Source organism: Microtus oregoni, unplaced genomic scaffold, assembly GCF_018167655.1.
Source record: "Microtus oregoni isolate MIOR12 unplaced genomic scaffold, Mior012 000001F_ref0000356, whole genome shotgun sequence".
Taxonomy (NCBI): Eukaryota; Metazoa; Chordata; class Mammalia; order Rodentia; family Cricetidae; genus Microtus; species Microtus oregoni.
The window spans coordinates 83,756,805-83,773,311 of record NW_024543060.1 but is presented as its reverse complement, the minus strand read 5'-3'; the positions used below and the strand labels follow the sequence as shown (position 1 = coordinate 83,773,311).

General features: G+C 46.0%; 1 protein-coding gene across 2 annotated transcripts; it reads right to left on the bottom strand.

Annotated features, from left to right (window-relative positions):
- Positions 1-385: 385 nt before the first annotated feature.
- Positions 386-16,283, bottom strand: Nudt4 (nudix hydrolase 4). 2 transcript variants are annotated; one of them, XM_041666987.1, is made up of 5 exons: positions 16,152-16,283; positions 6,085-6,195; positions 5,019-5,063; positions 3,248-3,335; positions 386-3,020 (listed from the first exon to the last, which is right to left on the bottom strand). In XM_041666987.1, exons 1-5 carry the CDS (start codon positions 16,245-16,247, stop codon positions 2,818-2,820), a joined length of 543 nt encoding a protein of 180 aa, XP_041522921.1. In that variant the 5' UTR covers positions 16,248-16,283; the 3' UTR covers positions 386-2,817. The 2 variants fall into 2 exon arrangements, with proteins under 2 accessions (XP_041522921.1, XP_041522928.1); XM_041666994.1 differs by having other exon boundaries at positions 3,248-3,332.
- Positions 16,284-16,507: the final 224 nt, after the last annotated feature.

Below are 16,507 nucleotides of genomic sequence, written 5' to 3'. Positions count from 1 at the left end.
TAATGATGTTCCGATTACTTTTCTAGTTATTTAAATACTATGAAACTAAAAAGGATTGGCAGTACTCTCATGATAGCTCCTTTGAACTCCCTGATCCCAGTCAGTCATAATGAAGCGCACAAGTGGTTGGTATGTGAGGTCCAATGGATGGACAGTGCAGGTTCTCAATTAGAGTATGGCTGTGCCAGTTATCTGTGGAGGCCGGAAGACACTGGAGCTGGAGTTACAGGAGGTTATGGGCCTCTCTTAACGTGGGTCTGTTCCTTTGGAAGAGCAGCTAGCACTGTAACCCAAGTCATCTCTAGTCTCCTGGGCAAAGCATGCAGAAAGCTGATTAACTCTGAAAACACTACTTATGCTAAAAAAAAAAAAAATCCACACAGACTATGTTCCCATTTTTATTTCATGTTTCCAAATGTAAAAAAGTCAAGATTCTTACACCAGTTAGAATGACCACACGGCCATGCAGAGCGCTTCTTCCTTTTCTGCGTCCTACAGTGTGGTTGACAACTGGATGGCACGTGCTTGGGAAAATGCCAAGTTTCTACTTTTCTGCAAGTCAATAACAACTTATCTTCTGGTTTTTGTTTGTGTTTTACTTGGGAGGCACATGGAACTGAAGAACTTAGCTGCCCAATTTCATTCAGCTACTTCCCGAATAAGCACAAACAGCCGTTTCAGCACTGCACACCGCAGAGGGCTCAGATGGTAGACACCACCTTTAGGAGATCCGACTAATTCTTAAGAGAACTGAATCGCCTTACTTCTTTTCCTCTACGATCTTGCTGGTCTGGGGTCCAGAAGAGCAATACGGAGCCCTCGGTGGCACTGAAAAGTGAAGCTGCATTCTGAAACTTCTTTGCTACTTGCATAGACTAAAGATAGTTGGTTTGCTAAATGGCACTGAAGAAAATCCTGACTCAGGTGACATGGCTTAGTCCAAATGTTTCTGACCGAAGAAATTATACAACAATATTTATAGGCTAACTTTTAAAGAGAAGGCTGACATTAATACTGTACATATTTTACATGGCAATACACAGTCCAAGAGTTTATAAAATAAGTTCATGCACGGTTACCTCTGAGAATATCATGTACATATAAACCCCCAAGCACTGGTGATAGTTAGCTGGAAGCAGTATTCTATACAAAGCAGTCCAGTTTCTCTGTTGTGTTTAGTACATAGAGAAATTGCAGAGATTTGTGAGGGGGGGAAGGTCTATTAGCAACTGATAGAAAATGTCAATCTGTGGGTTTTAAAATGTTTCCTTTATAAAAAACAAAAGACCAGAATACACAACCTGTACAGAGAAAAATATAAAAGGTCTGAACGATCATGTGTGACCACACTACATAATTCAGAGTGAATGCTACTGGCTGAGTTTTTCTGCTTTACTCATTTCTTTTTCTGACAGCATTAATTTATAAACTAACGTTTTTATTTAGTTCCGCTGCATTTGTGGCACAAACTCATCTTCAAAACCAGTTTTCCTTACATGGAAGGACCACTTTCAGCAGCGACTACATTTTAAAGGTTTAAAAGTTACACAACAAATGTCTTAATGTACTTCCCTGTTTTTTACTTGCCAGTTAGGATATTTACAAAAGGTTAACAATGGCTACATAAAGAATGATCTTTTCCTCTTCCCCATCATACATCTGTTTTCTTTCCTTTCCCTCTTCCCTTCTGACCTCAGAGGACGTACAGGAGTTTCAGATCAGGTACTCTTTTACAGAATTGAGCAAAGACCTGTCTTGGCTCCTGTGTTCTAGTTCCCCCCAGGTAACTGACATGACAGACCACTCACTGACACTCATACAATGGGAAATGTCCTTTCAAATGTGCTCTCTGTCTTAGGCTTGGAAAGGCTGAACAGGAATGGCCATTTGATTAGCAGCCATCGCTGACTGGGACTGAAGGCTACATTATAATCCTGCGGTACACTGACAGTTTAACTGGAGATGTCACTAAATCTGAAAAATGCATTTTAAGAGCAGTCTCCATTGAGGGAAATGTGGCCGTAATATATATATATATATTCTATGTTAAAAGGATTAGAAAGGGAACTGGCAACTGAGCATGCTAAATAAATTTTTATAAATACATTTTCAGGATGAGAGGCACTCAACCACATGCAAGTTGCTGACAGTATTTCCCTAAAATGATGAACTTTCTATATTTTATATTGAATCACTACTGTTAGAGGGGAAATATTCATAGTAGGTTGACAGTGATATAATACTGTTTGTGAACATTCAATCTTAGAAATAGTGATCTGAAATACTTTGTCAGAGGTTATAGGACCATACCAAAAAAACAAAAACAAAACAGCCCAAATCTGCAGTTTACAAATGGAGATCATGGCCTTTTTAAACATGTTCTGAGGTGGATATATTTCTTTAAATACTGAGAATCTTTCTCAGTTCCCAACACAAAGATCTGGTGACTATTTGATACTGTAAGAAAATGGGGGGGAATGTGTGAAAATATATACCCGACAACTTATCTGACCTGGCAAAACAAACCACAGAATGTCGAGGGGGAGGGAAGGGCCATTAAAAAAAAAAAAAAGAAAACCAAAGTTACAATTAAGGCTCTAAAAGAAATCCCACATGGCTTTGGCGTCTTAAAATATTTTTTATGCTATTTTGTTGTTTATTTTAAAAGACTTGAAAGCATCTGAAACACATGCAAACTATTCGAATCCCTGCATGGCCAATTCAGAGTGGCAGCAGCAGTCAGATGTGTTAGAAGAAAAGAGAAGCCTCTCCCTCATGTCTGTGACATGACACTGTGGGGGAAGGGCCCCCAGCTCTCTATCTTATACTGGATGGCACCCCAGAGGGCTGTGCAGCACTCACAAACAAGGCATTGCTATCTGGGAGGGAAGAGACGGTGGAATTTCCGTTGGCTGGAGAACACTCCAGCTTTAGTTTCTCCAGATACTCAGCGTGGACAGGCTTATGACACTGAAGAACTTTGATTGCATCTTCTACTTTGAACCACTCTCTCTTCCTTCCTGGAGAACGGTAAAACTGTAGTTACTGCAAGGTCAGTTTTAAAAAGCATGCCCTATTAGTACACAGTATTCCCTCACCTCCTCCCAAACAGTGACCTTCGACTTCTTAAATGACATCACATGGCAGGGTGTGGTAATTCAGATTCACCTCGCCCTCTCAGGAGAGTAACCAGAAATCAGTTAAGGTGAATTGGAAGGCTGTCAGCAGCAAAGGAACAGGGGCTCACCTATATTTACAGAGTCTTCCCAGTCTTCCAATATTTCAGTGACTGTCAGAACATAAACATACGTTCTGTGCTTCCGGTCTTGGTTCTGCTTGAATAGAAAAGCAAAGCATTTTAATTCACAGGAGCTGACCACGCATGGATTCAGTGGGAAAATCCAGTCTAGTAAGCTAGGCAGAAGTGAGTACATGTAACAGGAACATTTAGAAATTGGCATTCAAGATGTTTAAGTGGGGGAAAACCTGTTCCCAAAAGTTCTCTAATATGGATGCATGTGTGTGCATATATGCACAACTTTTGTTTAATTAGAAAAACAGTAGGCACTGTAGGTCATGGCTCTAAAGTCAGTACTTGGAGGGCTGAGGCAGGAAGGATTCAGTTCCCAGCCAGCTGAGGGAAGAGACAGGAACTGGCTGGGGGGGTGGTGCACACCAGGGGCCAATGTTTAGGAGGCTGTGGCAGCCTGCACTAGAGGGAAGGAAGCCGTCTCAGCATCAGAAACTGGAGCTTCAGCACTGTCAATGGGAAAATCGCTAAAATGTGAAACTTTAATATTTTCACTTAGACATACTCAACTTTATTTTGATAAAGAAAACCCTGAGATCTAAGTGGAATATAAAAACAAAATCCCTCCTCTTCCTATTTTTATGCCCGTGAAGTCGTGAAATCTGCATTTCCTACTGCTTTCCATAACTCACTAAGGTCACTGCTGTGGTGGGAAGCAGTTCCACCGTGCTGTGATACTTCCTGATGGGCAGGACATGCTGACTGACGGGCTCTGTTAAACAGTGTACTGTCTCTTTAACTATTAGGACTTTTCTTCAAAAACTGGCTCTAAAGATGTTAGGTGTGTCCACACACAGAAAAATTTGTTTCTCAGTTTAGCCAGGAGATGGCACTATGTAACTGTAAAAACCAATGTGCAGACCAAGAGTACTATCTTAAGGACCACTCTTAAAGTGTTTATCGTGTGCAGTGGCACTTTGGCTGTGGGAGGGAACTATTAGTTAGTTATAAGCTTCAGTGAGCTTCCTGGGAATTGAACCCAGGTCCTCTAAACCACTGAGCCTCCCTCCAGCCACAACCCCATCCTCAGACAGGGTTTCTCTGAGTAGCTAGCTCTGACTGTCATTGAACTCAAATTTTCCTGTCTCTGCCTCCTGAGTGCTGGAACCAAAGGCACGCAGAATTAAAGGCCGTTTGTATACTGTATTATTCATTAATTAGTGTGTTCTGCTGAGTCATTAATTCCAAGTAACACATTTTCATTTCTAAAGACTTAAAAAAATCTGTATGGTTCCATCAGAGAGACTAAGCTAACTAAGGGAAGTCCCCCTGTTCCTGGCATGCCGCATATCTATGTGTGAGAACAGCAGATGAACAGACTTCAGAACCCGGCCTCTCTTCCCCATTGTTCTGAGTAGGATCACTTTCAAATCCCCTCACAGAAATTCCATTCTGCCGTCAGTAAGAGGTTGTTTGTATGTCAGCATCTGTTCCTATACTGGAGTCATTCTCTGTCGTGCGGTGTCACACACTAAAGACAGAACCACGGGGACTGCTGACGATGCTATCTATTCCTTGGTGCACACTGAATTCAGGTCTTTATGTGTTAGCTTTACTGTATGGGCAGATACAGGTAACCATGCCCCCCCCCCCCCCCACCCCAAGCCCTCACCACTGACTTGCCTACTGCTAGTTTGAGGAAACTGATCCAGGCTGCTGTGAGGAGAGACTTAGGAACCGGTAAAGTGGGGGCTCTTTTGTAACTCACCTCGAATACTCCCAGGAGTCTGCCTAGTTTTCCTTTGACTCCAGCCTATTAAAAAAAAAAAAAAAAAAGTTGGTAAGTAAAAGCCTTATCATTCATAATAATTACATTGATTATTACAAAACAGCTCAGGCTTTCCCTAGCAAGTTATTGCCTAATCATGAAATTTCTTGGCTGTACAAAGGCCCACTACCTGTGGTTTGCTACAGAAATCCTAATTGCCTGTTTGGTTAGGCTGATTTTCATTTATCCCCTCCTCCCCCAATGACAAGGATGATAAAAATTTAGACTTTTAACAATTTGGAAAAACCTGTGAATAAAAACAGCCTTTTCTGTAAGAATTAACGGACTCGCCCCTTCTTAAAAACCTGCCTTTCTCCTTTACCAGGGCTCAGGAGCTACAATTCTCTAGCTCCCACTCGCCGAAGGGTCTCAATTCCTCACCCCGTTTCTACAGCAACCTCGATGCTTCCTGTCAAGACTCTGAAACCTTTCCTATGTACCCCCAAAGTCCAAGAGCATAGGCGTGCCCCCCCCCCAACTTACACTTTGTATGGTCTTGCCCACGAGTAAAGCAAGTTCTATCCTTAAGGGAAGGAACAAGTAGGCCACCTGGGATATTGTGCAAGAGGACAGGATCCAGTTTACCAAATTTTAGGACATAAGGAACTCAGAGATCTTCCTGCCTCTGCCTCCCAAGTCCTGGGATTAAAAATGTGCGCCATCACCACCCGGCAATTAGTTCTAGTTTAAAAATTATGCTACACAGTTGTCTGTACTCAATACAAGAATGATCTAGCTCTCGGGCAAGGCCATTCTGCCATGCATTGATCACTAATCAAACAGTAAGTCTAATCAACAGTTGCATGTTAACATAATTCTAGACGGTTCACATTGATTTTAGATGCTTACCATGTAAAAACCAAACAAAAACCCCTTAAGCAAAATGTTAACTATAGCAAGACTTATAAACACTGTACCAGATAACAACACTTCTACCAACGGCAAGAAGCCAGAACCCCCTCGTGTAAAACCCCTCAGTGTGTAAAACATAGAACACCGCTCTCACCTCTTCGTATACTTCCCTCACAGCAGCACCGCCAGGCTCCTCCTCTGGCTCCATCCCTCCTCCTGGGACAATCCACTGGTCCGGGTACCGACTGCTACTCACCAACAGCACCTGCAAGACCCAGGATAACCACGTACTGAAGCCCTGAGAAGCTAAGATACAACATTCCAAACTTTCAAGGCTGCAACTGGATTCTAGACCAATCTACTCTTAAATTTCACTGGATTAAGGGCACACATAACACACACCAACTGACAGCCTATGGGGGTGGGGTAGCACCGACAGTCCCATCATTAAACCAACCTGCACCTATGCACTCATTTATATTGGGGGGTGGGTCACTGAGACAGGGTCTCATTATGTAGCTTTGGCTAGCCTGGAAGGAACCCAGGACGTACATGGGATCATTTAATCCACCAGATTTAAGAAGCGCAGCGTCTGTTCTGTGGTCATCATATCAGTTATTTTGGGGGTGTGTGGGGGTACAGATGCCATGTGGCATATATTCCCATGCAGAGGCTGGACGGTGAGTGGTGTTCTCATCACTCCTTACATTTTTAAAGACAAGGCTTTAAAAATGGAGCTCACTTTTTGGCTACACAGGATGGCCAACAGGCCCGTGGGATCTGCCCATCTCTCTATTTCCCCTAACCCTAAGGAGTCAAAGGCATGTGCCCCCATACAGCCTTTCACATGGATGTTGGCCTTGCCCACTGAGCCACTGCCACAGCCCCACAGGTCAGTTACCCTTGAGCCACACAATCTTTATCCTTCCAACTAACAGGCTGGCCACCCTGCTCCCCCATAAAATAAGAGTTCTTGAAGACCAGTGCTGAGAGACAGGATCGGGGAAGTGCACGACCAGCCACTGGCTGGGCAATGCCATTTGATGCTCGGGCTTAGGCAGAAAGAGGCACCTGAAAATTCAAAGCCATTTGATTAAGCAAGTCGGCCCCACAGGTCAGTTACCCTTGAGCCACACAATCTTTATCCTTCCAACTAACAGGCTGGCCACCCTGCTCCCCCATAAAATAAGAGTTCTTGAAGACCAGTGCTGAGAGACAGGATCGGGGAAGTGCACGACCAGCCACTGGCTGGGCAATGCCATTTGATGCTCGGGCTTAGGCAGAAAGAGGCACCTGAAAATTCAAAGCCATTTGATTAAGCAAGTCGGATAAACATTGTGATCTTATGGTCTCGAACAAGGTTGGCAACAACAGCCCCCCTGTTTTGAACAGTTAAAGCAAAGAAAAAAGGGGGGTCTCTCTCTCTCTCTGGATAGGGTCTTGCTGTACAGCCAGGCTGTACTGGAACTTGGTATGTCGTACAAGCTACCCTTGATACTCCTCCGGCTTTCAATGCCTGGGGTTCTACAGTACCTGCAGCTGGAAGTATGTGCTATTTGGATTATTAGAATCCCTCACTGTTGCTGGCTTCTGCAGATCGCCTGGCTTTTTACATCGCCTGGCTTTTTACATCGCTGTCACAGCAGAGTTATTGAAAACAGACCACGTGGGCTGCAAGCCTAAAATAGTTAGTTGGTCTTTACAGGAAATAGACTTCTGACCAAGAACAGCATTAAGCCCGAAGTCTATCTCTTTAAAACAAAACAAGCCACTCTAGTTGGGCTTTGGTGGTGCACCTTTAATCCTAATACTTGGGAGGCAGCAGCAGGTGGATCTGTGAGTTCAAGGCCTTAGTTCTAACAGTTTACTAACACTGAAGGAGTACACACCTGTTGTACAAATGGAAAACCGTGACCCATTCAAGTTCTCCTAAGGCGGTAACCACCAAATGTTTGTGAAGGTAACAATGTCTTAACCATCTTCAACAAAATGCTGCAAAATTACTGCAGTATGCCAAAGTGTATCTAAACAGGTCTGCAGGTTGTTTGGGGGAGCAAAGGGTTAATCTGGCTTACACTTCCAGGTCATAATCGATTATGGAGAGAAGTCAGGGTAGAAAGGGAGGAAGAAACCACGGAACAATGCTGGCTTGTGTTCACCTAGGACCACCTGCCCAGGGATGGTGCCACCCACAGTAGCTGGGCCTGCCCTATCCTCAGTCGAGATATTCTCCTACAGACATGGCCTCAGGCCAATCTGCTCTGCAACCACAACAGAGGTCCTAATATACTAACCAGCACACCAAGGAAGCTCTCTCTGTAACGCCCCAACCCCGAAATTAATTCCCAGTGTGGATACTGGCTTTTTTACAGGAACACAAGCAATTTTACTTTCTCCCATCTGCTGGAAAGGCTGCTACTGGCTAACACTCAGAGACACGGTGCTCACTACGTGAGAAACGATGGTGTGTCTACATGCATGAGTGTGCAGGAAAGAGGTAGAGGGCTTGTGTCTTCTCTTTTTTCTTTTTCCAAGACAGGGTTTCTTTGTGTAGTCATGGCCTGGCTGGCCTCGAACTCAGAGATCCCCTCCCTCTGCCTCCCAAGCGCTAGGATTAAAGGCATGCACCACCACCATCACCCCGCTCCACCTTTTTAGAGACAGATCTCTCACTAAGCCTGGTGCCCACCGCTTTGGCTAGACAGGTCAGCAAACTCCTGGGATCTGCCCTGCCTGTTCTTCACCACTGCCACACCCCACAAGAGCTGTATGTCACCATGCCTAGCTTCTCATGTGAGTGCTAGAGACTCAACCTGCCCCAGCTGGAGAGCTTCAGCTGCCCATAGTAATTCAGCTCCTCTAAAGCCCTGTTCTTGTCATACTGGATCTAGGAGAACTCTGTTGCGCTGCCCACACCACTCCTAAGCATGTCACCAACAAAGAGTGGCCAATCCATGGAAACACTGAACCAACAGAACGGCTGGTGAAGCCTTAGAAAAAGCACTTACGGCTGCTTTGAGGGTGGTGGCAACATGTACAAATAAGTTTTAAATTTAATATGTGCAAATAGGGTATAAGTTCACAGTTAGACACCAAGGAGCCAGAGTTAAACAAATCTAGCAGTATAAGAATACATGGGTCTGAACCTGACACACACATTGATTGGAGAACAGGGACCTGTTAATGATTTTGTTTACATGGAAAACACTTGTCTTGCAGGACTAAACATCGAGACTCTGGCCCAGGCAGGCCCTGCTGGCCACTTTGAGCCCCATGCTCTCATGCCTGCAGAGCTGAATCAGCTCACCAAGAACTGCTTCTTCACAGAGTACTGCTAGCTTTATAATTCTGAGAATGGAGACAAGATGGCAGGAATATATATATATATATAAAACCTGTAAAGACTTATAGGGGAAGAGTCTTTTGTTCAAACTCTATTTTGAGGAGCACGAGGCTGCAAATCCCACTTCAATAACACTGTTACCTAAAGGAGGCTCAGTGAGGCTATTAAAATAAGTCACGGGCGCTGGCCCTTTGTACCCAGACTGGCAAAGGAATCACAGGCTTTAAAGTGCACCCATAGGACCTGCAGTGGAAGCAACGACCCTGGTCCTGACCCCCGTTCACAAGCCTCTTATTTCAGTCCGAGTGAGAGATGCTCTGGCACTGCTGGCTGGATAGGACGTGCGCCCCACAATTCTGCGCTGACTTCCTTGATCTTTTTACAATGGGTTGGAACAGTGTGTGCAGCAGGCAAGCCGCTCCAAGGAAGCCATTACTTAGTAAAGGAATTTAAAAGCCATTGGTATTCAGAATTTTGGAACCCTAAAAAATGAAAGCCAGAGTCAGGTCAATGGTTACCGCATTCCCAATATCCATTCTTTCTCCCTCCTTTTCTTCCCTCCACCACCTTTCAGTTGAAACAGGGGCTCTTGTAGATCAGCTGGCCTCACACCATCAGTAACCAAGGATGACCTTGAACTTCAGATCCTCGCTTCTGCTTCACAGTGTGTTCCTTTGTGCCCAGCTCTTGAAAAGAGATTTGTTGAGTGCTGGAATTAAGCAGATTTGCAATCTAGTACATTTCATTAAAAGCTTCTCATCTGCACCTATATGCCCTGGATCTGCCAATTCCACTGCCTCAAACCCAGAGACTTTCGACCTTTCACGCTTTACGGAGACCCGGAGCTGCGTAGATATCAGGGGCCACGTGCAGTGCATTGCTGTCGAACAAAATAAAAAAGCCAGCACCTCAACCCTCCATTCCAAGTGCCACATCCTAGATCACAAAGATCCATATCACCTTAGGGGCCCTCTTCAGACTAGGGGAAAGGTGTAATTTTGCTGTCTACACAGAAGCTGCTTTGTCATCCTTCATCTTCAGGCGGGTAGAGGTTCCTGGGACCTCTGTGCACAGTAATAAAAACCAGCACAGCCCTCTAGTTTAAGGGGAAGCACTAGGGAGCAAGGCATGGCTGAGCTTGCTCGGTGCGGTGACACTGAACACACTGGATGGACCGATCGAGGACTTTTCCTCGAAGCATTCACATTCTTGGGGGTGGGAGAAGAAACCATACAGCGGGCTAGTTTTTATGGCTGAAACTAGCAGGAAATGAAAAAAATCTATATAAAGCCCCGTAACAGCTGGGCGGTGGTGGCTCACACCTTAATTCCAGCACTCAGGAGGCAGAGGCAGCCTGGTCTCTTTGAGTTCAAGGCCAGCCTGGTCTACAGAGCTAGCAGGACAGGCTCCAAAGCTACAGAGAAACCCTGTCTCAAAAAACAAAACAAACAAATAAATAAAGCCATAACAACAGACCTACATAAATTTTGGACAAGTGATTTAGTCTAACCCAATAGTTTACCAGGAATATTGGTATTCGAAGATGTTAACTTTGATCAAACCATTAGCTTCAAATGTATGTCTCCAAAATTGGATCAATTTAAACAAGCAATACTGATGGATACAGAAATATCACATCCAACTACCAGCTTAACTAGGTTAAGAGACGTGATATAAACACAGCAGAGACCTGAAAACCAGTGCGTTCTAAGTGCTCGCCTACTCATCTTGAATATTCCATGAAGTGGAAATGAGGGCACAGCCACATTTAGGAGTGGAAGGAAAGAGGTGATTAAGAGTCTGGTGTGGTGTCACAGACTTATGACCCCAGCATTTAGGAGGCAGAGACTAGATCAAGAATTTGAGGTCTGCCGGGCGGTGGTGGCGCACACCTTTAATCCCAGCACTTGGGAGGCAGAGGCAGGCAGATCTCTGTGAGTTCGAGACCAGCCTGGTCTACAGAGCTAAGTTCCAGGACAGGCTCCAAAACCACAGAGAAACCCTATCTCGAAAAAACAAAAACAAAAACAAAAAAAAAAAAAAGAATTTGAGGTCTGACTGGGCAGTGGTGGCACACACCTTTAATCTCAGCACTGGGGAGGCAGAGGCAGGAGGATCTCTGTGCGTTCAAGGTCAGCCTGGTCTACAGAGTGAGTTCCAGGATAGCCAAGGCTACAGAGAAACCCTGTCTTGAAAAACAAAGTTCAAGCCAGGAGGGGAATGGTGATCTCTGGCTGCAGTCCCCCCATTCTAGAGGGAGGCAGAAGGCCTGCCTAACCTAGAGTTAGCAGAAGGTCATCTTCTTGGGCAATTCGGTGAGTCTTGTCTCAAAAACAAACAGGCACTGCAACTCAGAAGTCCAGCCTAGCATTCCTAAGATCTTGAGGTGAAGCCCCAATGCCACGCATGGCAGGAGAACAGCAGTAGAGATCAACCCCCAGCCTCACTGACTGCTAGAAGCCAGTGCTCCACCGAAGCCAAACCTGCAGCCCTGGCATTCATTTTGTTGTTTTCTTTTCTTTTTCCTAAACATGGTTTATCTGCATAACAGCCCTACTTATCCGGGAACTCCTAGCTCCGTGGACCAGACGGGCCTTGAACTCACTGGCCTCCGCCTCTCAAGTGCTGGGATTAAAGGAGTGCACCACCACTACCTGGCTCTGGTATTTTGAGATAAGGTGACTGTAGCCTGGAGCCCGACATAGACGAAGCTGGCCTGTGCAGAGATAAAAAGCATGTATGTATGTATACTCATGTTCAACAATAAAATCCATCCAGGAAAGACTGATAAAATTTAACTCTTAGTATGAACTCTTTAGAAGCAACCCACCTCTCATCTTTCTTTCATTACAAACAAAAAAGCCTTCCACAAATCACTCTCCTTTTCAGTTACATGCTAGGTAAGTATCCACCACGGAGCTATATAAACCCCAACTTTAAAACAAACCGAGATTGAAGCCAGACACAGGGGCTCATGCCTAGAGTCTCAGAAACTGAGGCCAGATGACTGTCTGGGCTACAGAGGGAGATACTGTCAACAATAAACAAAAAAGAAAAAATAAATCCCAAATTGGGTTAGTGAGATGGTAATCTGCTGACAAATCCGAGGACCCAAGTTCAATCCCCAGGACCCACATAGTAGCAGAAAGGAAAGAAGGAAACCCACCGAGTTACCCTGATCTCCACAGCATCCTCTCCTAAAATTGTTAGCACAATTTAATTGTGTGTGTGGGTGTGGTAAAGCCATTTACCTCGTCACAACAGCAAACAACACTTTCTTACGATTACATTGCCTTCAGAGAGTGCCGGCTGACCCCAAGCTTGCTTCAACACTGAAGGCTCTCTGCAGAGAGACCTATCACAACTAACAGACATCTACTAGCTGTATAACACAGTGAAGGTGCTAATTGATAAAAAGATGGTATTGCTTAAGGAACAAAGCTGTCTGAAGATGTAGGCACAGCCAACAGAAGGCAAGTAGGCATTCAATTTCCCCCGTAAACCCTGATATCGAAGGAAAGATTAACCCACCAGGCTACAGAACACTCCTGGAATCACCCTAAGGCAAAACAGATGCAAATGTTAGACAGGGCTCCCTTTGAAGAAATGGCTGGTTCAGTGGCCTACAAGGTCCTTTAGGTCTGGGGAGTCTTAGGCACCGATGAGCTTATCTCACTCTATTTAAAAGAAGGTACCTTGAGTGGGGGGTGCTGCGTGTGCTGGTCAAGTATGCCAATACCTATAGAAAGAATGACTGCCAGGGGTAAATGACAATGATCCAACTTACTCCCCCCACCCCAACCCCCAGATAGAGTTTCTCTATGTAGCATTGGAACTCCGCTCTGTAGTCCAGGCTGGTCCCGAACTCACAGAGATCGCCTGCCTCTGCTTTCCAAGTACTGGGATCAAAGGCTTGCACCACCACTGCCCGGCTTGGTCCTGTGTTACCCACCCCCCCTTAGATAAACATTCCACCACTGAGTTAAACCCTCTACCCAAGGCTCTTAAGTTGTTTTTTCCCTTTGCATGACAAACCACCATTGCAGAATACGTTCCTTACCAGCAAAAACTTCACTTTACATCCACTCTTCAAATATATATATGCAAACATGTTCAACAGAATTTATTTATGGTTACCTACTCATAATGCTACTGTAATCTGTCTACACAAGCAGTATGCCAGCCACGCTCTGGATGTTTAAGGGGTCTGTCTGAAGTCACACGGAAGATCATGCTTCTCCAGAGAACTAGCTAGAGAGGCTGCTCAGATGAAACAAACGGCAGACCTGAACTAAAAAGCCCTGCTTGTTCTGTGACCTTGGGACAAGTCGCCGGGACAACTTTGGTGCTTGTTCTTTCTGAGACAGGGTCTCACTATGTAGCCCAGGCTGGCCTTTAAGCGTACAGAGAGATGCCCTTTGCTGTGTGCTGGTGTTTAAGGTGTGCACCACTACGTCTGGTTCTACTCCCCGCTCCCAGGGTGTTTCTACTTAACCCAGGCTAGTCTCCTAAACGCTGGGATTCCCAGCACATCCCAGCACCAAGCCAAGGTCTCTTCTGGCTTCTAACTTCCTGTGCTATGCTACCTCTTAAGGCAGAACAAGAAAACCAAACAGGATGAAGAAAAGGGGGGACACTTAAAACTACCCCACCCCCCAAAAAGCAAACGATTCTACTATTAGAAGAACCTGTTCTAGCTGGGCATCAAGGTTCATACCTGTAATCCCAGCACTCAGGGGAGCCAATGGGAGCTCTCTGTAGCCTTTTAGGGTCAAACAGTAATTACTCTTTTTATCTGAAATTACTCTCATCTTTAAAACATATATTTAAATGTCCTAACCAGGACCCACGAGTTCTTAACCCAGTAGAGAAGCATTTCCTACCATCAGCTAGAGAGGTGGGTTCAAGCAGCTTTGGAAGGCTAATAATATCATTCCAGTAGGGAAAGCCCAAGCTCGCCTAGACTTCTTGCAGTTCCGCTGAGTTCACTCTGTAATTATCACACAATAGAAGGAGCCTCTACTATACACAACCACAGAAACACAAACTCCGAAGAGCTAAACCAGATGGCCAAAGTTGGCTGTGTGTTCTGGAGAATTCCAGAGTCTTCCCTCAGAGCAGATCTCCTAAACAAGTTGATTCACTAGGTTTCTGAGCCAGCAGGTTCTAAAGTTTTATAAACTGGATTTTAACATACCCCCCAAGTCTTGCTCCTCTCGTCTCATTTTGAAAACAGGCTGTAGCAGTTATTTTACAGCAACTTCAGAGACAGAGGGAGAAGCTCAGGATTGAACCCAGGGCTTCTTTCCACGTGCCAGGCAAGCTCTCCAACACGGAGCTGAATTCTTTTAGCCCGGCTCCCCCTTGCATCCCGCAGAAGCAATTTCCAAGCAACCCCTGTTTAAGGTCACTTTTGAAGCAGTCGTCAAGAATGCTCTGCCAGACCCAAAATTTCTATCATTTTGATTTCTCCCATCTCCAAAACTTCCCCTAGGGGAGACACACAGACTGACACACACACCACGTGCAAATCTGGGCCTGAAGTTTCAACAGCATTTCACGGCACCATTTTAAAGGTAACTTAAAGGCTCTGAAGTTAGCCTCATGATATGGGGCATCTGGTCGCTGAGCAGACGCCCTTTACCAAGACACCAGCTTTTGGAGTAAGAACTGGATCCTGAATTCCGACTCTCAAAGCCGTCTTCTCAGCTATAAAACGGGGCTGACCAGCGCGACCTCCAGTGCTAAAAGGATTAAATGTAACCACCATTCCCGGGGTTGTACCTAACACATTATAAACGCTCAAGCTAAAAATAAGGTAGCAGAGCTGCGAACAAGTCAGACCGGACCCTGGGTCTACTCGCTATTCTACGCGTTTATATTTAGTTTGCCTTGCCCTAGCACGGCCCTTCCCTAAAGGCACCCCTCTCATCCCCTTGGTAAACTGCGTTTAACGCTTGTTGACGACTTTCTTTGTGCACTTTCAAAAACGCCCTTGTATTTCTCTCCTAAGTAGAACCACATCAAAGACCTTTCTTTGGAAGTTCCTTCGGGACTCGGGTTTAACACTAAAAGGTTTCAAATCAACCTGAAGTGTTTGTTTCTTCAAAAATAAAAGGGGGGGGGGGCAGCTTAAAGATCACAATTTTCTCAAGTACGAGGCTTTTGTTAATATAACAACTAAGCCACTGAGTGTATGCTACGAGGAAGCCATTAAATTTCCATCTCCAGCTTTACGCCTGGTCTTTTACAGGACACGGTTATGGAAGCAGAATTCGGAACGGTTTAACTTTTTCTCTATCAGTTCATTTTAGGCGTGGCAATGCTACAAGATTTCCCCCAGCTACCAAGTGGCTTAACCGACTCAGATCAAGTTGAAAACTGAGAGTCGTTTTCAAAATCGAACAAATATAACTGAAATAAACAAAAAAATCGCCCTTCCAGCGAACACTCCAAAGCCCGTATCAATCCAATGCGGAGGGGTAAAATTACACACCGCTCCTTCCCAGACGTCAAGCCACACCGCAGAGCAGCCTTGAGAAACCAGAAGAGCGAGAGATCAGCGTGCCGAAAAGGGCAACTTTGCCCGGTCTCTGGCCTATCTTGTCCCTCTTGGCGTCTTTCCACCCCTCTCGCTGGCCATCTTTCTTTCGATCGTCAGAAAAACTTTAAAAGCGGAGGCCGTTTGGTAAAAGGAGGTATATGTGTGTAACGAAACCAACTGCTTGCGAGCTAATGGACGACTTAAAAGGCAAGCTGGCGAGGCCAGCGGAAGGTCTGCAGCTCAGGGTGAGAGGGCTGCCCGACTCCCCGCAAGCCAGGAGGCGCAGGGGGGTGCGGGACCGAGCCCCGCCGCCAGCCTTTGTCCCCGCGCTCACCTCGTCCTCCTGCTCGCTGCGGAAGCACAGGCAGGCCGCCCGCTTCTTAAAGCCCTCGCGGTCGTACGTCCGCGTCTGGTTGGGCTTGAACTTCATCCTAGAGCCGGGCTCCTGCTGCCGCTGCTCCGGCCGCCACCGTGGGGACCCGGCCGCCGCCACCCCGCCGGGGAGTCGGGACGCGGAGAGTCGCGGCGCTAGGACGCCGGCGGGACGGGCGGCGGCGCGGACACGGACGGCGAGGCCGGGCAGCCGGCGCGACGCGGGATGGGACGCGGGTCACTGCCGCCGGTGCGCAGCGGTGGAAGCGCCGCCTCTGCTCGGGCGCCCGCCGCTCTCCATGGAGCCCGCCGCCGCCG